The sequence below is a fragment of the Nyctibius grandis genome, chromosome 25, assembly GCF_013368605.1.
Source record: "Nyctibius grandis isolate bNycGra1 chromosome 25, bNycGra1.pri, whole genome shotgun sequence".
NCBI classification, from domain to species: Eukaryota; Metazoa; Chordata; class Aves; order Nyctibiiformes; family Nyctibiidae; genus Nyctibius; species Nyctibius grandis.
In genome coordinates, this window is record NC_090682.1 from 1,808,227 (window position 1) to 1,826,391 (window position 18,165).

At 42.1% G+C, this 18,165-nt stretch overlaps 1 protein-coding gene across 1 annotated transcript in view; it reads right to left on the minus strand.

Annotated features, from left to right (window-relative positions):
* Positions 1–18,165, minus strand: part of ARHGAP32 (Rho GTPase activating protein 32) — a 133,740-nt gene that overhangs the window by 55,724 nt on the left and 59,851 nt on the right. The window contains exons 6-9 of the mRNA XM_068418337.1: positions 10,944–11,081; positions 9,022–9,114; positions 7,259–7,381; positions 6,070–6,147 (exon numbers count right to left, since the gene is read on the minus strand). Of these exons, the coding sequence (XP_068274438.1) occupies positions 6,070–6,147; positions 7,259–7,381; positions 9,022–9,114; positions 10,944–11,081 (432 nt within the window). The remainder of the gene's footprint in view (positions 1–6,069; positions 6,148–7,258; positions 7,382–9,021; positions 9,115–10,943; positions 11,082–18,165) is intronic.

An 18,165-nucleotide genomic window follows, 5' to 3' on the forward strand; every position in this document is an offset into this window, starting at 1 on the left:
CAGAAGCAGGATTTCCTGTCCCGTGTCAGGCATGTGATTTGGACAGCTGAAAGCATCAAGTCACTTCACGCAGCCACAGTTTGGTCAAATGCTACAACAATGCGTGGCAAAGAGCCAGTGGATGGGCCCCAAGCTCATCTGAACAGAAGAACGGGGCCAGGACCGCTGCCAGTCATGTTAGCACATCTATGAAATTCACTGGAGCCACAAGGCACTCAGCGCTGTGAGTCTGGCAAACGCTCCCGTCTCTATTTATTCATCTTACACAATTCCCTTTTGTCTCCAAGGGAGAAAAAAAATATCTCTTTCCTATTCCAAGTTGATTTTCTCCCGTAAACCCCCAAGCAATTTAGAAGCAGTGTCATGCGTGGTGTGTCCAGGTAAACACTCCAGACTTTGAAACTGGTTGGAATTCCCTAAGGGAAGCAACAGTTAATAGTAATCCCAGATAACGTCTCCTTCCCACACCCCCAAAATCCAGTGAGGCAACGCTTTGTCCAAGTAAGAGGACAAACCGTAATCCATCATACTTAATGTTAAAGACTCAGAATATGCTTTTAGTTAAGACTATGACAGCACGGGAACAGGACTTGTAAGAGCAGCACTATGGATCAGTAGAGTTTGCTTCTCTGATCTATGGTTCCCTGTGATTGAGACTGGCCTGTGCATGACACTTCTGCTCAAGTGACTCCCAGAACTGAAGAACCCATCCAAAACCCAAGGTAACGTGTGGCTTCACCCCACCACTCACTCAGTTGGGTGTGCCAATTTTGCAAGGAGATGATAGCCCTGAGTTACATAATGTAGTGGTGATTTTTGTGCAGTTTATAGATAGAAACATGCCAATTAGCACAGGAAAACCAGCACGAATACCAGCATCACATCCAGGGGCCCTGCACAGGCAGCTCACAGCTCAGGGATGCTGCTTTGCTAGGAGATGGTGAGAAACAGGCTGGTTAGTACATATATATATATGTATATATGTACATATACATATATACATATACAATGCTAACCATGAATTTAGGAATGAAAGAAGACCCAAGATGGTTATGTCACTGCTTCCAGATATCTCAGAAATAAATCGCTATCCCTGTTCTCAACGTATCATTTTTGCCATGTTCACAATCAATAATTATAACGGACTGTTAAGGGAAAGAGAATTTTTACTTGTGCTAGTGTTGATGAGCTCCCTGATGTTAACTTACTGGTAATAATGCTGACGGCTTACATTTTCTAACTTATTTATTCTGACTTGTCTTGTAAGATCCCCAAGAGATCATCTTCAGGGTCATAACCTATAACTTCTGCCTCATTCCCACCCACTTAGAAGATGCTGCTTTTCCTCCCATGGAAAGGTTTCCATGATTTTGTATAAATAAATGAGTTTAGTCCAAGAGTTAATCTCAACAGATGTAGCAAGGCACTGTTAGAGCTTGAGCCAGGATTAAAGGATTTGGCAACGTAGAAAATTAATAGCAAGGGTAGTATATATTTAGATAAGCACAAGGTCACCTAAAGGTTAAAAAAATCACCACACACCTTAACCAAACGAGGGAAGCACAGGCTACTGTTGTATGCAAACATTTCTGCAACAGCTGCTTTATCTTTTTTTCACTTTTATGCCAGCGTCTGCTAAAACTCAAAGATACATGAGGCTTCAGGGGGAAAAGTCAAAGTAACAGTAATGATTTTCAGTGTACAAGGAGGGAATTCCAACAAATGAGAAAGTAGTAGCAACATAAATGGCAAATGAAACATTGAGACATTTTGATTGTTTTTTGGTTTTGACATAGGCTGAAGTATGGGATAAATCTCATTTCAAAAATTTCTTTTAGTTTTAGATCATGATGGGGTAGCAAAACCCAACAGCAAAACATCAACGTTTTATTGCTTGTTTGGCTTCTGTGAGCAGGATTTTCACTACACTGTTTGCCAAGTAGCTACATATTAGTGGCGAGGGCAGAGAGCAGGGTACCCTCGTCTAGTTTCCCAAAGGACAGCTGGCATACCAGTCCAGCTCCTGGTAAGAAGGAGCTCACCCATTTTAGAGGGGCACCAGTTACAGGAGGAACAGGATTCTTAGTCTTCTTATCATGAACTCTTGTAAAAGAGAGCTGAACATCTTGGTCATAAAACTCTTCTAATTTCAGTCAGCCTCTTCTCCCGGGCAACTAGCAATAGGACAAGAGGACACAGCCTCAGGCTTCGCCAGGGGAGGTTCAGGTTGGATATTAGGAAGAATTTCTTTTCAGAAAGGGTCATTAGACATTGGAAGGGGCTGCCCAGGGAGGTGGTGGAGTCACCATCTCTGGAGGGGTTTAAGAAAAGACTGGCCATGGCACTTAGTGCCCTGGTCTAGTTGACATGGTGGTGTCAGGGCAACGGTTGGACTCCCAGAGGTCTCTTCCAACCTGGTTGATTCTGTGATTCTTTTATTCACAAAAAGAGTGCCTCTGTGGGATGGTAGATGTTAATTACTCACTCCTCACCGGCGTGCCAGCTGTACTTTGGGAAACTAGGTGAGGCTGGTCAAAGGCTCTTGCTTTAACATTCCCACGTGCCCGAGCGGCTGAGCTAGCAGGCAGCTGAAGGCTGAACGTCGCTACCAAAGGTCACACGCGCTCCTACAGCGAGGTGTGAGACATCTCTGCTGCTCCACTCCAGAAATGCATTCGCTGCCTGGGGACGGCGAGGGAAATGCCACTCTGCCTCTGGTTACACACACCCTGTGCGTGGTTTTGTGTCACCTCCAGCAGCTGTGCAGCTTGCTGTTGCGCAACTAATGAAACTGTACCCCAAAGACAGAATTATTAAGAACATCAAAAAGCAGTTATGCATCAAAAAACTGCCTGTCCCTAGTGATTCAGCTGTCTGAAACAGAGCTGGTGATTGAAAAGACAAAGCATGAAGAAAAAGAAGAGGAGAACAAAGAGGGCTGGAAGGCTGTTGATGTGGAGGTGGCTGTAATTTAGGTAACAATCTTACAATGAAAGCAGTGACTCACCAAGGACATTTGAAAAGAAAAAGGCTTGAGGAAAAATGTCTTGAAAATCATTTTACTTTAAGCAGAGAAAATGATAAGAAGCCTAGTGGGTTGGTTTGTTCTGCACAGGATTACGTGTCTTGCAGTGCAGCCATTAGATCAGGTATTGGGAGAAAGGCACCCGCGACTGTAACGCAGAAATCTGAAGGGTAAGAAAAATGGTGATTCATTCCTGAAGGAAATTTTGCTGAAGCAAAGCTGCACTTCAAACTGAACATACTTGCAGCCTCTCAGAGTGGCGTTTCTGTTGACGCCTGTAGTCCTGCCTCTTGTTCATGTGCACAACACAAAGAAACCCCCCTTCTAACGGGTGGGGGACGTGCAGAAACGAATGCACTTCTGCCCAGACATGCACAAGTCATAGTGGTTTAAATGCACAAAGCCAGGGAAGTTCTCTTAAATCAAGCAGCAAGTTTTTTTTCCACTTGAGAAATTAACACGAACAGACTGCCCAAACATTTGATCTTTGGATCTCCTCCTTGCATCTGGTCTCAGAACCACAACTATCTGACAAGACACTCTTTGCTGATTTATTTTATTAATTAAAATGACTAGATCAACAGATTGCTATCACAATAACACAGGCTGTTGTTCCTAAATGGGAACAGAATTGTTTGCCTATAATAAATGCTTCAAGGCTGCACAGCTCCATCAGTTTTTATGCCTATTACTATAACAGCGTTCTTCACCTATCCACTCTTTTTAAGTATTCATCAAGCACACTTCTGTACTAAACGGTAACACATCTCTAGGTCTGGTGTATCAACACCAGACAGAAATCTCCTTTCTCTGAATTCTCTTCTCACTGCAGCAGTTAGTATGGTCAAAAAACTCTATTACAGCAGGAAATGTACTTTTTCTGTACGCTCACAGCTTAAAATTGAAACACAGGACAAAAAAATCCTCTCCCTCTTTGTACAATTTGCATCTCGTGGTAGCGGATGGTGTTTCACAGAAATGAAAAGCTCTGATAAGTACATTTCAAAGAAATGACCAAAACTGTCAATTCACAGGAAAAATGCACCTCTCTGCAAATCAGATGCATGGTTGTGTGAAGAGATATGTTTATGCAGCAATAACTGAGTTAGCATAGCTTATGAAATTACTGCCTGTCAACTGAGATACAGCTGCTGCAAACCACCTCTGAGCTAACGAGCTTTACTCCGCAGTCAGCAGGAGCAGAAAGCATACAGATGGTCTGTTACCCTGTCTCAGCTGACAGGCAGCAACTTCTTAAAACACACTAACTTCATTTTCTGCATTTGTGCAAACACATCGTGAGAGCTACTGAAACACATATTATGGCTGCTGTATTTCCAGTAGTGTGGTTCAGTGGCCACGATCTGTTTCACATTGTGAAAGGCTCTTGCTTATAATTTAAGACACAAGATTATTCCACCCCTAATTTTCTGTTAAGCAAAAATATGGTGCTTTATTTCTGCAGCTGTTCGGATCTGTTGTGTGATACTGACTGTGCAGGGATACAGACAAACGCCTTTTCAAAGCGGTTTGCTCATCAACATGTCTTTGTGCTGGGAAAGCACAATAGGATGGCTCTGATGTGAGAGACAGAAGGCAGTGACAAACTGCAGAAGAGCTCCCTTGCTTCCTCGGTCTTTCATCACCAGCGATGCTCTTCATATCTAGTCACAATTTCAGCCAGCCTCATGGCAAGCAGGGAGCTCGCACTGAATAATGGAATCTACACCCTGCATGGGGACACCACACACTTGGAATCAATCAGCTTTGTGCAAAGCGTCTGCGATCGTGGCACAGATCACAGTTTTGTTCTGTTTTATTGATTCACTTGGAAGTTAAATGTGGCACAGCCTGATCATGCCAAGTAGTACTAAAGCGTTTCATTAATTTTTGATACTACAACAAATACAGCTTTAGGGCTTCTAAGATCAGAACAAAAGTCCCACAAAGACGTAACACTGTCAAAACTAGAAGAACAACAGTCAAGTTTGTTTAATATGTTAATTCTAGAAAAAAATTTAATTTCAGAGCAGGTATCACATGTCCACGCTGCTCTGATTTTACAAATGAGATATTATCTGAACTCCCACATCTGATATAAAGCCAACACGAGCTGTATCTCACGTGCTCTGGCTAATCAGACAGAAATGTAATCATATAACTAACACTCCATTCAGATGGGATTTGTAGTGTTTGGAGATGCAACTGCACACAGCCCTGGTATTAATGACAGCAGAACCACAATCTGGATCTGGCACAGAAAGGTCTGTCAGGGAAAATCTGAGGTACTTTGAGAAGACTTGCCAGGCCAAAATATACAAGCGTCTGGTCAATTCTGACCCTGTCCAGAGCAAAATCATAATTCCACCTACTCACAGACAGCAACTGCAGTAGGAAGATCCCTCCCACTCGAAAGGAGCTGAATAAAGACTTTTTTTAAAAAAAAAAAAAAATTCCTAATGAGAAAATCCAAGTTAGGGAATAACAACTCTTTTGGAAGTGCCATTTTGATGCAAAGGTTTTAGTACCTAATTCCCAGGTATGTTTAGGATCTTTTGAAAATTCAGCCTAAATCTCTCTGCTCGAACATTTACAGGGGCCAGTAAGATTCACACTACACAATAAATGAAGACATGAAAGCACAGGTTAGCGGGGTGCCTTGTCCAAGTCAGTGGCAGTGTCTTATCAACTGGCTTTCTCTGGATCCTCTGTGTTCTGCCTGATCTAGTTTTAGACAGTGGAAGGAATGGGATGATCTGAATAACAGTGTCAGCTGCCTTGGAGCGGGGGCCACATAAGCTTCCACCAACATCAGGCCAGCTGTCAATCCAAGGGTCATGGCTACCCCTAATTCACACGGATAGGTAGGGAGAGAACTTGTCTCTGCTCTAGCCCAAGTCCAGAGGGAAAGGAGAAGTCCTCTTACAGGGACACTGCTTACACCCATGAGTAACCCTGCATGGGCACAGCAGTTCTACGAACGCACTGCAGAGTTTCCTTGCCTTTATTTAAGTTGCACTATCAAGCCTGATGCTTGTGCCTACCTGAAATCCATGTTTGCCTCTCCACCACGTGGTCAGCTCCTTTGGTGGCATATCAATAACAGACACTATGTCTCCCACCTGCAAAAGATTGGCAACATCAAGCACAGCTTGCAAAGCACAGTTCAAATAACTGCATTCTTCAGCACTGCAACAAACCGTAAAACTTGGGAGCAACTGCACCAACGCCAATCTTGAGACATCTGCCTTTGTAAAATCAAACTATGAGGTAGAAGAGTTACTGCTTTATACAACATACAGGATACAGCTGTTCATAAGGAAACAATTCTCAAAGGCAGCAGGCTCTCTGCCAAAGGGTACAGAAGTGTTCTGGTTACACTGCAGACATAAGGAAGCAGCGATAGCATGAAACACTTTGGAAAATATTCTCAAGTAGCTGAACTAATTTTTACTACATGCCCTATATATGTAGGCATTGACATATGTCTTCTTGTTTCCTTTCACAGCAAAAAGTTAAGAGCCCCCTGTGTAGTTCACCAACTGACCAAGACATACTTTTCTTAATTAGAAAACGAACAGAGGAGAGGTGGTGTGGTGTTACAGCAACAGGGAGGAAAATGACCAAAGAGACCAAAAAGGTTTTCTGAAGCTTTGCTCATTCCCATAAAAAATGTCATACTTCAATAGTTCAAAAGGAAATCAGTATAATCAATACTAAATTTGGCTTGGTGGGAATCACCTGCCCTTTAAATACCAAATTTTTTGACAGTCTGGTTCTTTACTTTTCATGGGAGCAGAAGCTCTTAATTATTTTAGGCATGGACTTGCTACCAGGGACACAGGTTGTGTAAACTGGCCCATGAATAATTAAATTGGCACGTGTCCACATACACACATATGTGGACAGTCTTCCTGAACAGATACAACATACTTTGAATCCACTGCACAGCACAAACTATGCAGGGTCTGCTGCTGCTCAGAGACCAGGCTAGAGTTCTTGGCAGTATCTGTTTAATTAGAAGATACTAATGCCAAGCAAAGCTATATTTTAAAGATGACTGAACTCCTCCCTGTATCCAACCCAATGCAAATCTAATATTTAATTGAATCTTCTAAGCTTCACCTCACAAAACACTCTGAAAATGTCTGAATATTTTCCTCATGCACACACACACACGTTACACTCTTCTGTATATGACAACAAGGAACGTAAGCTCCTTTAATTATTTACCTCAAAGGACAGTTCATCTGCTGCCTGAGCAATATATCTCTTAATAACATGGGCAGCAGCGATAGCAGGAACGTTAATGGATGATTCCTCATGGACTAGCAGGTGATTCCCCTTGTTATCAATCTGAAATAAAGAGCACAGGAGACTGTGAGGCAGCTGAGGACAAGTGAGGAGGCATTTTATTGGTGCTCATACATGGCAGAGACTTCAAGCTGATTCACAGAGACAGCATCGCTTGGGGGCCCCCTGAGGAGGGCGCACGGAGAGAGAGTGTAGGGCACAGCACACAGAGAAAGAGAGGAAGAACAGTTCTTAAAGCGTATTTCAGAAGGTCGTGTGTCCCCTTCCATCCAATTAATGGGAAAAATGCTGTATTTGTGCAGCTTTGTGTACAAACAGTAACATGACAGTGAATGTTTACACCTCCCTTCAAAACCAAATCACGTTGTTTTTCCTGAAGTACTTAAAATGGCAACACAAAAATGACTATAAAAATTCTCTGGAGAGTGGAATTAAAGCTCACAAAGAGGACCTGAGGTGACAAGAAAATGCTGTCAAACTGAAAACTAGTGTCACCTTCAACTTTCCCCCAACCTTTTATTTCTTTTTTTCTTTTAAGAAAATATGGCTCTACCCCTTGCTGCAATCAGCAGCCTGTTTTCAAAATTCCTAGATTTTTGTGCTTGTGTAAAATTTTGGAAGATTCTCAGTTAATTGGAAAGGTTATTCTGTATGGTACGTGCAACAGGTTTGCTGTAACCTCTAGGTCCACTGTGTTGCTGTAAATTCTACAGTTTTATTTTTCTCTATGGCTTCCTTCTTCCCTTCATGCTGAGAAGTGTTCCAAGATTTTTCTCATCCCAAAGGATTTCAGGGTGAGGAGCATGTCAGCAGGGAAAATTGCAGCAAAACGCACTCAAATCCTTATCACAACCATTTAAAATGAATTGCATCCGTCTAATAATAGTTGTTTCTATTCCTGGCGTGCAGCAATATCATCAAGCGATGGAAAGACACACATATCTCTACCCAGACTGATCAGCACCAGCACTGCTGACACAGACAGGTGGCCTTCATCACTTAGCCCCATTCTTTGCTGTTCGTTGCCCAATAAGGTCTATTGTTTAAGAGGGTAGAAGACCATTAACAGAGAAAGCAAAGCTGCAGCTGCAGTTCACAATATACAAACAGTGCCACTGCAAGCACAAGGCAGGCTCTGTTGAGCAGTTTCACCAACAGCGACGGCAAACAGGAGCAGATAATATTTATTGTTTCTGTAGCTATTGCAAGGAAAAATGGAAAAAAAAAAAAGAGGGCAGACACCAGGACTGAGACAGCTCCAATAGTTTTAGAAACTTTCCACGCTTGCAGTACTGCCTTGCCAAAAAGGAGCGTGAGAATGTAGGTGCCTTCTGCAACCTGTTACTCAGAGACTTCAGCCATGAACTGGACTTTCCCAGGTGGTCCATTGACCCAGTCACTGCTTCATTAGAACTGCTACCTACTTTTATTTTGTGAATATCAGCAGAATGACATGTCTTTTGGTGATAAAATCCAAGCAAGAGGGGGAAAAAGCTCCTATATTGTTCTATACCTTTTGTGGCCACCCACATGTCTGTAACAGGGGAATAAAGCTGTTAGGACAGCACTTCAGTGACACCAAAAGGATCACACCTCTTTCTGGAAAGGCAGGAGAGTGCATTTGTGACTTGCTCTGCTGCTAAGGTCAGGAAATAAAGAACAATCTGAGCTTCATACTATACCTCCATCCATGTGAGAGCAGGCCCACAGTTGATCTTGTTGCCTGCGATGGCTGAGAGACGTGACAGGTAAGCCATCAGCATCTGGGTGACAAGCTGGAACAGAGAGAGACAGACATCCAGTTTTTCTGTTAAAACACCATAATTTGTATTATGGCCATCAAACACATCTGAGAACTATTTAGCGAAACAAAACACTGGCTGCCACTTCCACCCACTTGCCAACCCTTAAGAATGTGGCAACTCAGAATGACCCCTTGGCGAAAGAGTAATATTTCAAATAGTACAAGAGGGATTTTAAAAATACACTTAGCAATGTCCCTTCTATAACAGTGAACTTGCTCTGATTAATGAGAAGCTAGTGAGGTCTTTCCAGAGCTTCACAATAACAGTGTTATAAAGCCCAGAGTTTGTAGGAATGTTTAAAACATTGTTCTCCACAAACATCTGTTCAAATGTGGTCAATTCAAAATAAGAAATATAGTACAAGACACCACACAGCTGCAGAATTACATTTCGCAGAGCGGTAGAGCTGTTCAACATCTTCACATCTCCTGTGCTTACAGATATAATGCAGATTTTCAGGCTCATGCTATAAAGTACATATTAAATCAGTTGTACAAATAAAGATGTAAGAGAGAGGAATGCCTAAAACATAATTTAAAAAAATAAACCCAGGAATTCATTTATCCTGAATATTGCTGCTTCTGCTGAATTTGAGAGACTACAAACTTTAAATTCTATTCAGAACTAGCCTGCATTAAACCAAAGCAACAAACAAATCGGATTCTCTGATGAGCAATGGGATCACATTATCAACTTCCTATATATAACAGCCCTGTAGACTTCAGTGGGCTACTGAGTCCAGCCCTTGTGTGCTGTTCTAAAGCAATCAATCCTGCCCGCTCGGCACTGAAAGAACACAGATTTATAGATCCTGGATGGATTCTGCTTCGAATGCTTGGAACAGTCTCGATTTCCTCATTTCCCTCTTCAGCTACGCATCTCGTGGACAGGCAACACTAGCTTTCTGACACAGCATGTCAAGATTTTTCCGTACTTGTGCTTGATGGTAGGGGGTAAACACACAACTACAGGTCCCAGCGATAAGTGACCTGTGAAATGAAGCAATGGGCACTGTCTGTCACCATGATACACGCTCCTCCTGCAGACAGGCTGAGGCCAAACAGTTTTGTCATGCTCTGCTGGCTCAAATAAACTCTGTGGGCACACATTACATTGCCTCCCTCTCCACATCTTCCAAAATGATGCAGTCAAGATGCACCTGCTACTTTCCAGAAGATTATTTTGGACGTGAATAAATCTCCAAATTATCAACAGACGAGAAGCTGAAGGAATTCCAGCTCACCATATTCCAGGTGAAGACGGTAAGTCAAGAAATGAAAAATACCTCTTATTCATTTAGGAAAAAAACACTCTTTAAGCTTTTAAAAGACCATTTAAATAATGCACTAATGCAAATGCTCTTAAAAACCAGCTTCAGTAATTTTCAGTTTATAAATATAAGTCTAGCATTCCAAATGGTATTACTCGTGCAGTGCTGCAGCCCTGGAACAGCATGATTTCCTAGGAATGTGAAGTTGCTGACGTTAGGTAAGGAAACATCCACATCACTGAAAAACTTTCCAAAAGATGTACCAAATTCTTACCTAAGGTACTAACAGGATAGCTTCTTTCTCTCCATAAGCATTCCACATTTAGCAGCACATTAATTCATACGAACATGCAGGGCACTGCCCTTTAGATCATCGTAATTAAGGGTAGAAAACACATACTGATTTTATTACTACTAATCAATTTCCAAATCTAACCCAGGCCGCATTAAAACTACTTTATACATGAAAATATCTCCCAACCCCTTGCTGGTGACTGTGCTTTAAAAGTTGACAGAGCTGATGATTTACCTCCGGACTGTCCTTCAGGGCATCGGAGCGGGGTAGCTCTGCGAGCTGGGAGAAGCGCCGGTCATAAATACATAGATGAAGGTGTTTATCCAGGACTCTGAAATCTTCATAACTCCGCTTCACAATCCAGCTCCTCCCCTGTGTAAACAGAAAAGAGAATCACACTTGTATAAGCTCCTCACCAATTCAGGTTAGATGTTTGAAAGTGATGCAAGTGCCTTAGTAGTATGTTCATGTTCAAAACCATTCACACTCAAACCAGCATTAGTGTTCCTGTTTTAATTATTTAACCATGGGTTTGGATGTGGCCCAGCATTGAGACTTATCCAAAGCTTTTAGCTTCCACCTGTCTTCCAAGGATTTTGTAGCATTTTCATACACAAGGTGTGTTTGCACAAATGTAAATTACAAAATGGTTTTAGAAACAGCGTGAAATTAGATTCTACGTAGATAGAAGAACATACAATCAGGGATCTGAAGGCAGTATTGAAGCTTGCAACATTTCTGTCAGATGCTCCAGGCAAATCTTCAGCTGAATTAAAAAAACAATCTCTGATGAATAACACTAGCTGAAAGTTTACTCCTGAATGCATATCATTTCCCCAATTAAAATATTGACAAGATACATACTGCTTCAGGGGACAAGAAGGGGACCATGGCAGCACAGCATAATTTGCTGTGTGAAGATTTTAATATCTAATGAGGACTTCTAAATGCTTCATGGCCTATTATGATCAATAAAAAATGTTGTAATAATGCAGCAGGTCAAAGCACTTCATGAACAGCCATTAATCCTCTCAACACTCCTATGCAGCCCCTAAAATGAGCCTATTCCTGTTTTACAGATGTGGACCAGGGATCTCCACAGAGCTTCCCCACCCTCTATTTCAAGCACAAAGCACTTCTTCAGTCTGTCTTTCCTAAAATCAACAGCGTGGCCATATTTAAAAAGAAAAAAAAATCTCTATCAGCATCACACGCTCTGCTTCACACTCCAGATGCATTTGTCTTCTTAGAGAAAGGATGAGAAAAAGAAGCAAGCAACAGATGTTAGTCACGCTGTGCAAGTCCAGGAGCTCCTCTATAGCACTGCAAGGGCTCGAAGGAGACGTCAGAGGCAGGAATTCGATTGCTCCAGGCTACACGGCCACTCAAAGGCAGGGCCAAGGATGAAACGAGACACAGGGATGCAGAAAGCAGGGAAATGCACGGTGTAAGAGGGGACATGGCATCGCAGAATCACAGAATCAACCAGGTTGGAAGAGACCTCTGGGATCATGGAGTCCAACCGTTGCCCTGACACCACCATGGCAACTAGACCACGGCACTAAGTGCCATGTCCAGTCTTTTCTTAAACACATCCAGAGATCGTTTCAGTTTTCCATGGGGAAAGGAGCTGCGAAGCGTGATCCCAGACCTGCTGTACTAGACCTGGTGGAGTTCTGGACCTGATGCCCTCTTCACCTGGGCTACAAAAAACCATGGCCCACTCCAACTTCCCAATCACAACTCTGCTATATTCCTTTGTTTATCAGGAAAGTTCTAAGCATCACTTTTCCATTAATAGCCAAAGTTTGCAAGGCAATTGTAAATGTAAAGCCTATAATCAAGTGTACTAGTTCTTTTATGTCAAATTTATTTAAGACAACTCCAGACCGTGTACTGTGCCCACAAACGCTGTTTCTCGTCACAAGAAATCACTCACATTTCACAAGGTACCTACGCAGGACACAAAGGCTTTGTAATTTCCCAAAGTTATGTCATTTTATTTTTTGTCTAAAGGAGAAAAACAAAAACAGGAACGCAAGGCTAATTATCTCCAAAAAGATGACAGCCTTTCCCATTTCTCCATCTTTTGCACTTAAGTGGTTCGTGCTCTCTTGATAAGTTGCCAGGATGACCTTCAGCTGAGCAAGGTTTAGTCACCAACGTAAGAAACAACAGACCAAGAAATCGCTGCAATCCCTTCTTTGTTTCTGCCCACTGCACTCCACAGGACATTTCAATACAATCTCACACGCTGCCCACGCAAATAACAAACCTGTTTTTCAAATGATCGTAATTCTCTCATTAATTCTATGATATTTTAATTTCAAATGTTGGACTGCAGATCTGCAGCCTCTTTTTATCATGAATTCAGACAGAGTTAAATTTACAAGACAGGAATAGTTGGGGTCAGCAAACTACTGGTCCGTGGGAGAGGCTGTGCAGAGAACGGACTATATGGACAGTCCTTGCTCCTGATGAAACCCATTCTACACGATCACGGTAACGAGGCTAAGAGCTAGCGAGGAAGTTGATTAATGAGCAGTGCCAGCTTACGTCATGACACCAGCGGTGCTTCTTGCCCCACTGCCTCTCTGGGAGGTTCTTCCTCCGCTGCACAACAACTCGTGGAGCAAGCACTGAGCCAGCACAGTCGGAGCACGGTGCAGGCAGGTAACCCAGATCCGTTGCTCCGTACCTTCAAACTGCTGCTAAGCAACCAGCCGAGCCATCCCTGCGGAAGCAGCAGCCACCTCCATGAGAGGGGTGGTGACATGCCTGGAGGCCAGAGCAACGGCCATTCCGAGGTACGTCAGCCCAACGCCTGCAATCACAGCCCTGGATGTCAGGCTCTTGTGCAAAAGGAGCGCAGGATCCTCGTGGGAATGGGGATGCCCATTTCTCAATCCCACTAACACTATGATGTGTTAGTACAGAACACAGTTTCAGGAGCAATAATAGAAATTTCCACCCAGCAGAAAGTTCTCCCAACACTCTAAATGTGAATATTTCCTAATATCCTACAGTTTTACGCTGGCCATAACTAAATTCAAAAAGCACACATGCTTTAGGTTGTTCTAAAAGTTGTATTAAGCAAAGTTTTTGCACATTTGGAGCCCGAGTGACACATTTTTAAACAAAAATAAGACAGCCATATTTATAAGAAGTGCAATTAACTCTACAGGAAGGAATCACTGCCGCAATCTGGGATGGAAATGGACAACGTTTAGTTCAGATCTCCAGTGCAAATCACAAGAAAGTGAAGTTTAAATTTTCTCAGCTAGACTTTCAGAGCTGCACAGCCAAAGCAGCAGAAACAAGTGACCTCATTCAATATCAAAAATACTACAACGTTTCACTATATCAATATAAAAAATTGTACATGTTGCTCCCATTTCCTGCAAATTCTTAAATGCCAAAAGGGTTTTGCAAAAGGGTTCTTTTTGAAATGTAGAGAGTTAATAAAATAGTAGGAACAAGTAAGTGACTGTTAAGTTGGTCTCATGTTGTCAACTGTGTTTTATAGCAAAGCTAAACGTTACTGGTGCTTTGGGCACATAATAGCCATAAGGCAAAAATGCCTTCTTCGCATTTATGATTTTCATAAATTGTTTCTCAGATAAATTTTTGATCACCCTCTAATTTTCCAATTTAATAATTACTTTTCTATCCTTTAATTATTGATGGTTCTGATTTAGAGAAGCTTAAATCCCATTAATTTTAATGGGACAGAAGAACAGAGGTGAAGTTAAGCACACTGTCAAGTGATTTCCTGGATTCAGACCTTCAGTTACAAACCTGGATATGACAAAAAGAATCAAGTCTCAATGAAGATTTCAATAATGCCATAAATAGTTTCATGATCTTTAAAATGAAAAATTGACCACTGCCTTAAAGAAAAACACCCTCTTGAACAAAATCAGAGGATTTTTTTTTGGAATTTCATTTTACAGAAACGTTCACAATTGAAAAGCATCATGACAATTATGGAATTTCTCACAAAATGGAAAATCTGGGTTCATTCCTACTCTTATGACAGTTTGTTCTGTTCTCCCTTACCCTTACATGCTGTGTAGGATTAAATGTATGATGAAAGACTGATTTCAGCACACTGCACAGAGCTTCTTATTTTTTTTCCCCCGATTATCAAAGCAAGAAGAAATGTCATGCTAAAAAAAAAACGATTAGAGATTACTGAACTGATGATTTAATTTCCACTGAGCCAGAGATTTGAACCTTCCATTAGTAAAACCATTATGCCGAGATTAAAGATCATAAAAAGCTACCCAGGCTTCACATCACACGAGACAAGATTCAGCAGGACAAGGCTTCAGAACCCCAGCTCCACAAGCAATATTTTCAGCTCTACTGGTCAAACGGCCGAAGGAGGATGACACGCAGCCATAGCCAGGAGCAGTTTACGTACTCCCTTAAGCACAGCTCATTTGGTGATACTCCGAGTGAGCAGCAGCATCACTCCCCATCCCCTTTCTTCCCAAGCCCAACCCACACCACGACCGTTGCAGTTCAGTGAGGGTTTTTTTCATAATGAACAGAAAGACATTACTTATTGCAGTACTGCTTGGTTACTGTTGGACTGGGAAAAGCAAATTTAAAAGAAGGGTATTTTAAAACATCCTTTGCATTTTCATTCTCATAATTAAAAACCCCACCTTTGCTCCATCACCTCTTAAACCCTTTAACTGACCAGTAAAAAAATCTTACTCATTTCTAAGAGGGGCTTCTAGAAGCTCGAGGTCAGTTCATACAGGAATATTTTTATGTGGACTTAACTGTTTTCACTTGGGATCTGGCAAGAAGCAATTCTTCCCCTGTTGTGCACTGAACAGTCCATTCTCACTCAGAGCCATCCAGCTACCACACGAGAAGCGAATAGGTCCATCTGTGCCAATATTTGTGATACAATTAATTTAGAAAACAGATACACACAAGTTTTGTAATAAAGATTTACAGATCTCCTCTCCCCACTATGTAAAAGACTGTTTCCAGCTGAATCTGTCTACATCTGTGCAGACAGGACTCCGATTTGTCCATCAATGCCTCTTCAAGCCAGACAGGGTACGACTGGCTTCCAGCACGCACAACCTTCCTGTCCCACGGTCTGAGTATGTTTTCTCTGTAGCACCTATGATTTATTTACTGTAAGACAGGGATAGACCTTTCTTTTCTGGTTCATATGCTTATTTCCTGAGAGAAATCACATAGATGCTCTCATGAACTGTACCAGTCCACATGGAGAACGAGACCAGAAAATGAGATGAAAGTATATGGCAAAAGTCACTTCAGTTTGACCCTACAGTAAGAAAACACCACGTATTAAGTAGCTGGAAAAACGCCAGCATCCACCCGTAGAGTTTAACTAGGCCATGTGGGTGACTTTTACAGCTGCTGGGTCTTGGGTTCTGTATGTTATTCCAGCACGACCCTTCACCCTTTTTCTATTACAAGTCACATTAGAAAATGGCTTAGAAATTGAGTCAAAACAGAAACCAAGACTGATAAAATCCATCACTGAGAGTTTACCCAGGAAGTGTTTTTAGCTGGTGCCGTAGGTGGCTTTATCTAAGCCTCAGTCTGCTTACCAAAACATCCTGCATGACTTCATGAGTTCTGGTGTATTATTATAACTTCAGGGAAATTATAAATCTTTAAAACTTAAAGGGAGTTTGCACTAAGGCAACAGAAAGCTACTTTATTTCTGAATTAAAGTGTACACCCAGCAGTGTAAGGCTTTTCCAGGTCTCACCTCGAGGTCACTGATGGATGCTCGCTTTCCTTGCTCCTGGTACTGCCCCTCAAGAGGAGCAGCTGCACATGCTCACGATTAGAAGAAAATAAATTATGGGCAGGAGGGAGCTTTAAAACAAGGTGAAAAGGATGGAAACACTAAAACTTCAGCACTCCGCCTGGAATCACAGAAAAGGGACACAGGAGAGACCAACTATCACAAGATGAAGGGAACATACGTACGGCCAGACCGCAAGGAGGAAGGCAGAGGAGAAAGTTTAGTATATTTATGTGGTGAATCCCTAACAGCCTTATTCCACCGAAGAAATTAATCTCTTTCAGCATTAATTATCAGTTTATTATCAATTAATTGCAATCAGCAGGAAAAAAAGTGATTTTAATGGAAACCACTGCAGCTTTTCTCCTCTAAAAATTATACTTCCGTGCGCTCCCCGATTCCAATTACAGATAGGACCACTACAAACACTCGTGGGAACACAAGGCTGCCCCAGACCTGCTCTGACAGCAGTGTTATCCCTGCTTGTTCTGACCGATGTTGGAAACTCCCCACGATGGGGTATATATGCAGCTTTTCGGGCTGAAATAAGCCACGACCTTCCAGCGGTCTCTCCATCACTCAGAAGAGCAGCTTTGCCAGGCAGCACGTAAATATTTGGCTCAGGCTTTGGTGGTTTTGTACAGGTACAGAGAAATAAGGGCACGCTAAGAAGACCTAACGCAAACACACCATGCGTGTGGCATTTGAAATCCTATTTTTCCTCCCACAATAAAGCCTATTTCTGAGGCAGGCTGGCAGAGACCTCCTGAACTTGAAGCAGGATTTACAACTCTGAACATGTGAATGAAATGCCCTGCTCTCCCGACACGTTATAATTTAAACAATTCAGTATCAATTGTCTCTTTAGTAAAATTATACCGTAAAAGCAACAGGGCACAGGGAGACACGGGGGTGAAGGGGAGGGCGGCCACAGCGTGGGGACTGCTTTTCTACACTTCAGAAAATTAAAGTAATAACCCAACATGAGCTCAGAGCCACAAAGGAAATACTTCAAAGCCACACACAGACCGACTGCTAAGTAACGGGAACTAAAATTCTACCATCCTACAGGTAGCGAGGCAAAGAGTGAAAGCGTATGTATATTTATAAATGATTATATGGACATTGCACGTATCTAAATACACCACCCTCTTTCCCCTGTGCCCCAAATGTGCTGTAATCTACTCAGCACTTAACCACAAAGAAACACTGTTTCATCAAAGTAAGCAAGCACCACTATCCTTTCAAAGAAACCAAACAAAAAACCCCTTTGAAAATTGCTTGCCTGAGGTTAGTAAAACAAAACAAAACAAACTTTCAAAATTACTTGCCTGAGGTTAGCTGGAGCAGCCGTAGCTTAGACAGATATAGATCTCCATTTTCTTAAGTCTCATTTCTTGGGTACATCACTGAAGCAAACAGCTGGGGTTTTTTTTACATTTTCTTTTTAAGTGACCAAAGCACATCGGCATGTTTTTGTTAAAACTAATTGCCAGGAAGAAAAGATTTTGTAGGTCCAAAACCAAGAAACGTTGATTGAAAAAAAAAACCCCATAGCCCCAGTCAGGGTTGCCACACAACATCACATCCCTTACAAACTAACAGAAGCTTAGAAGCACAGAAATAATTAACAACACGGTGACACTGCTT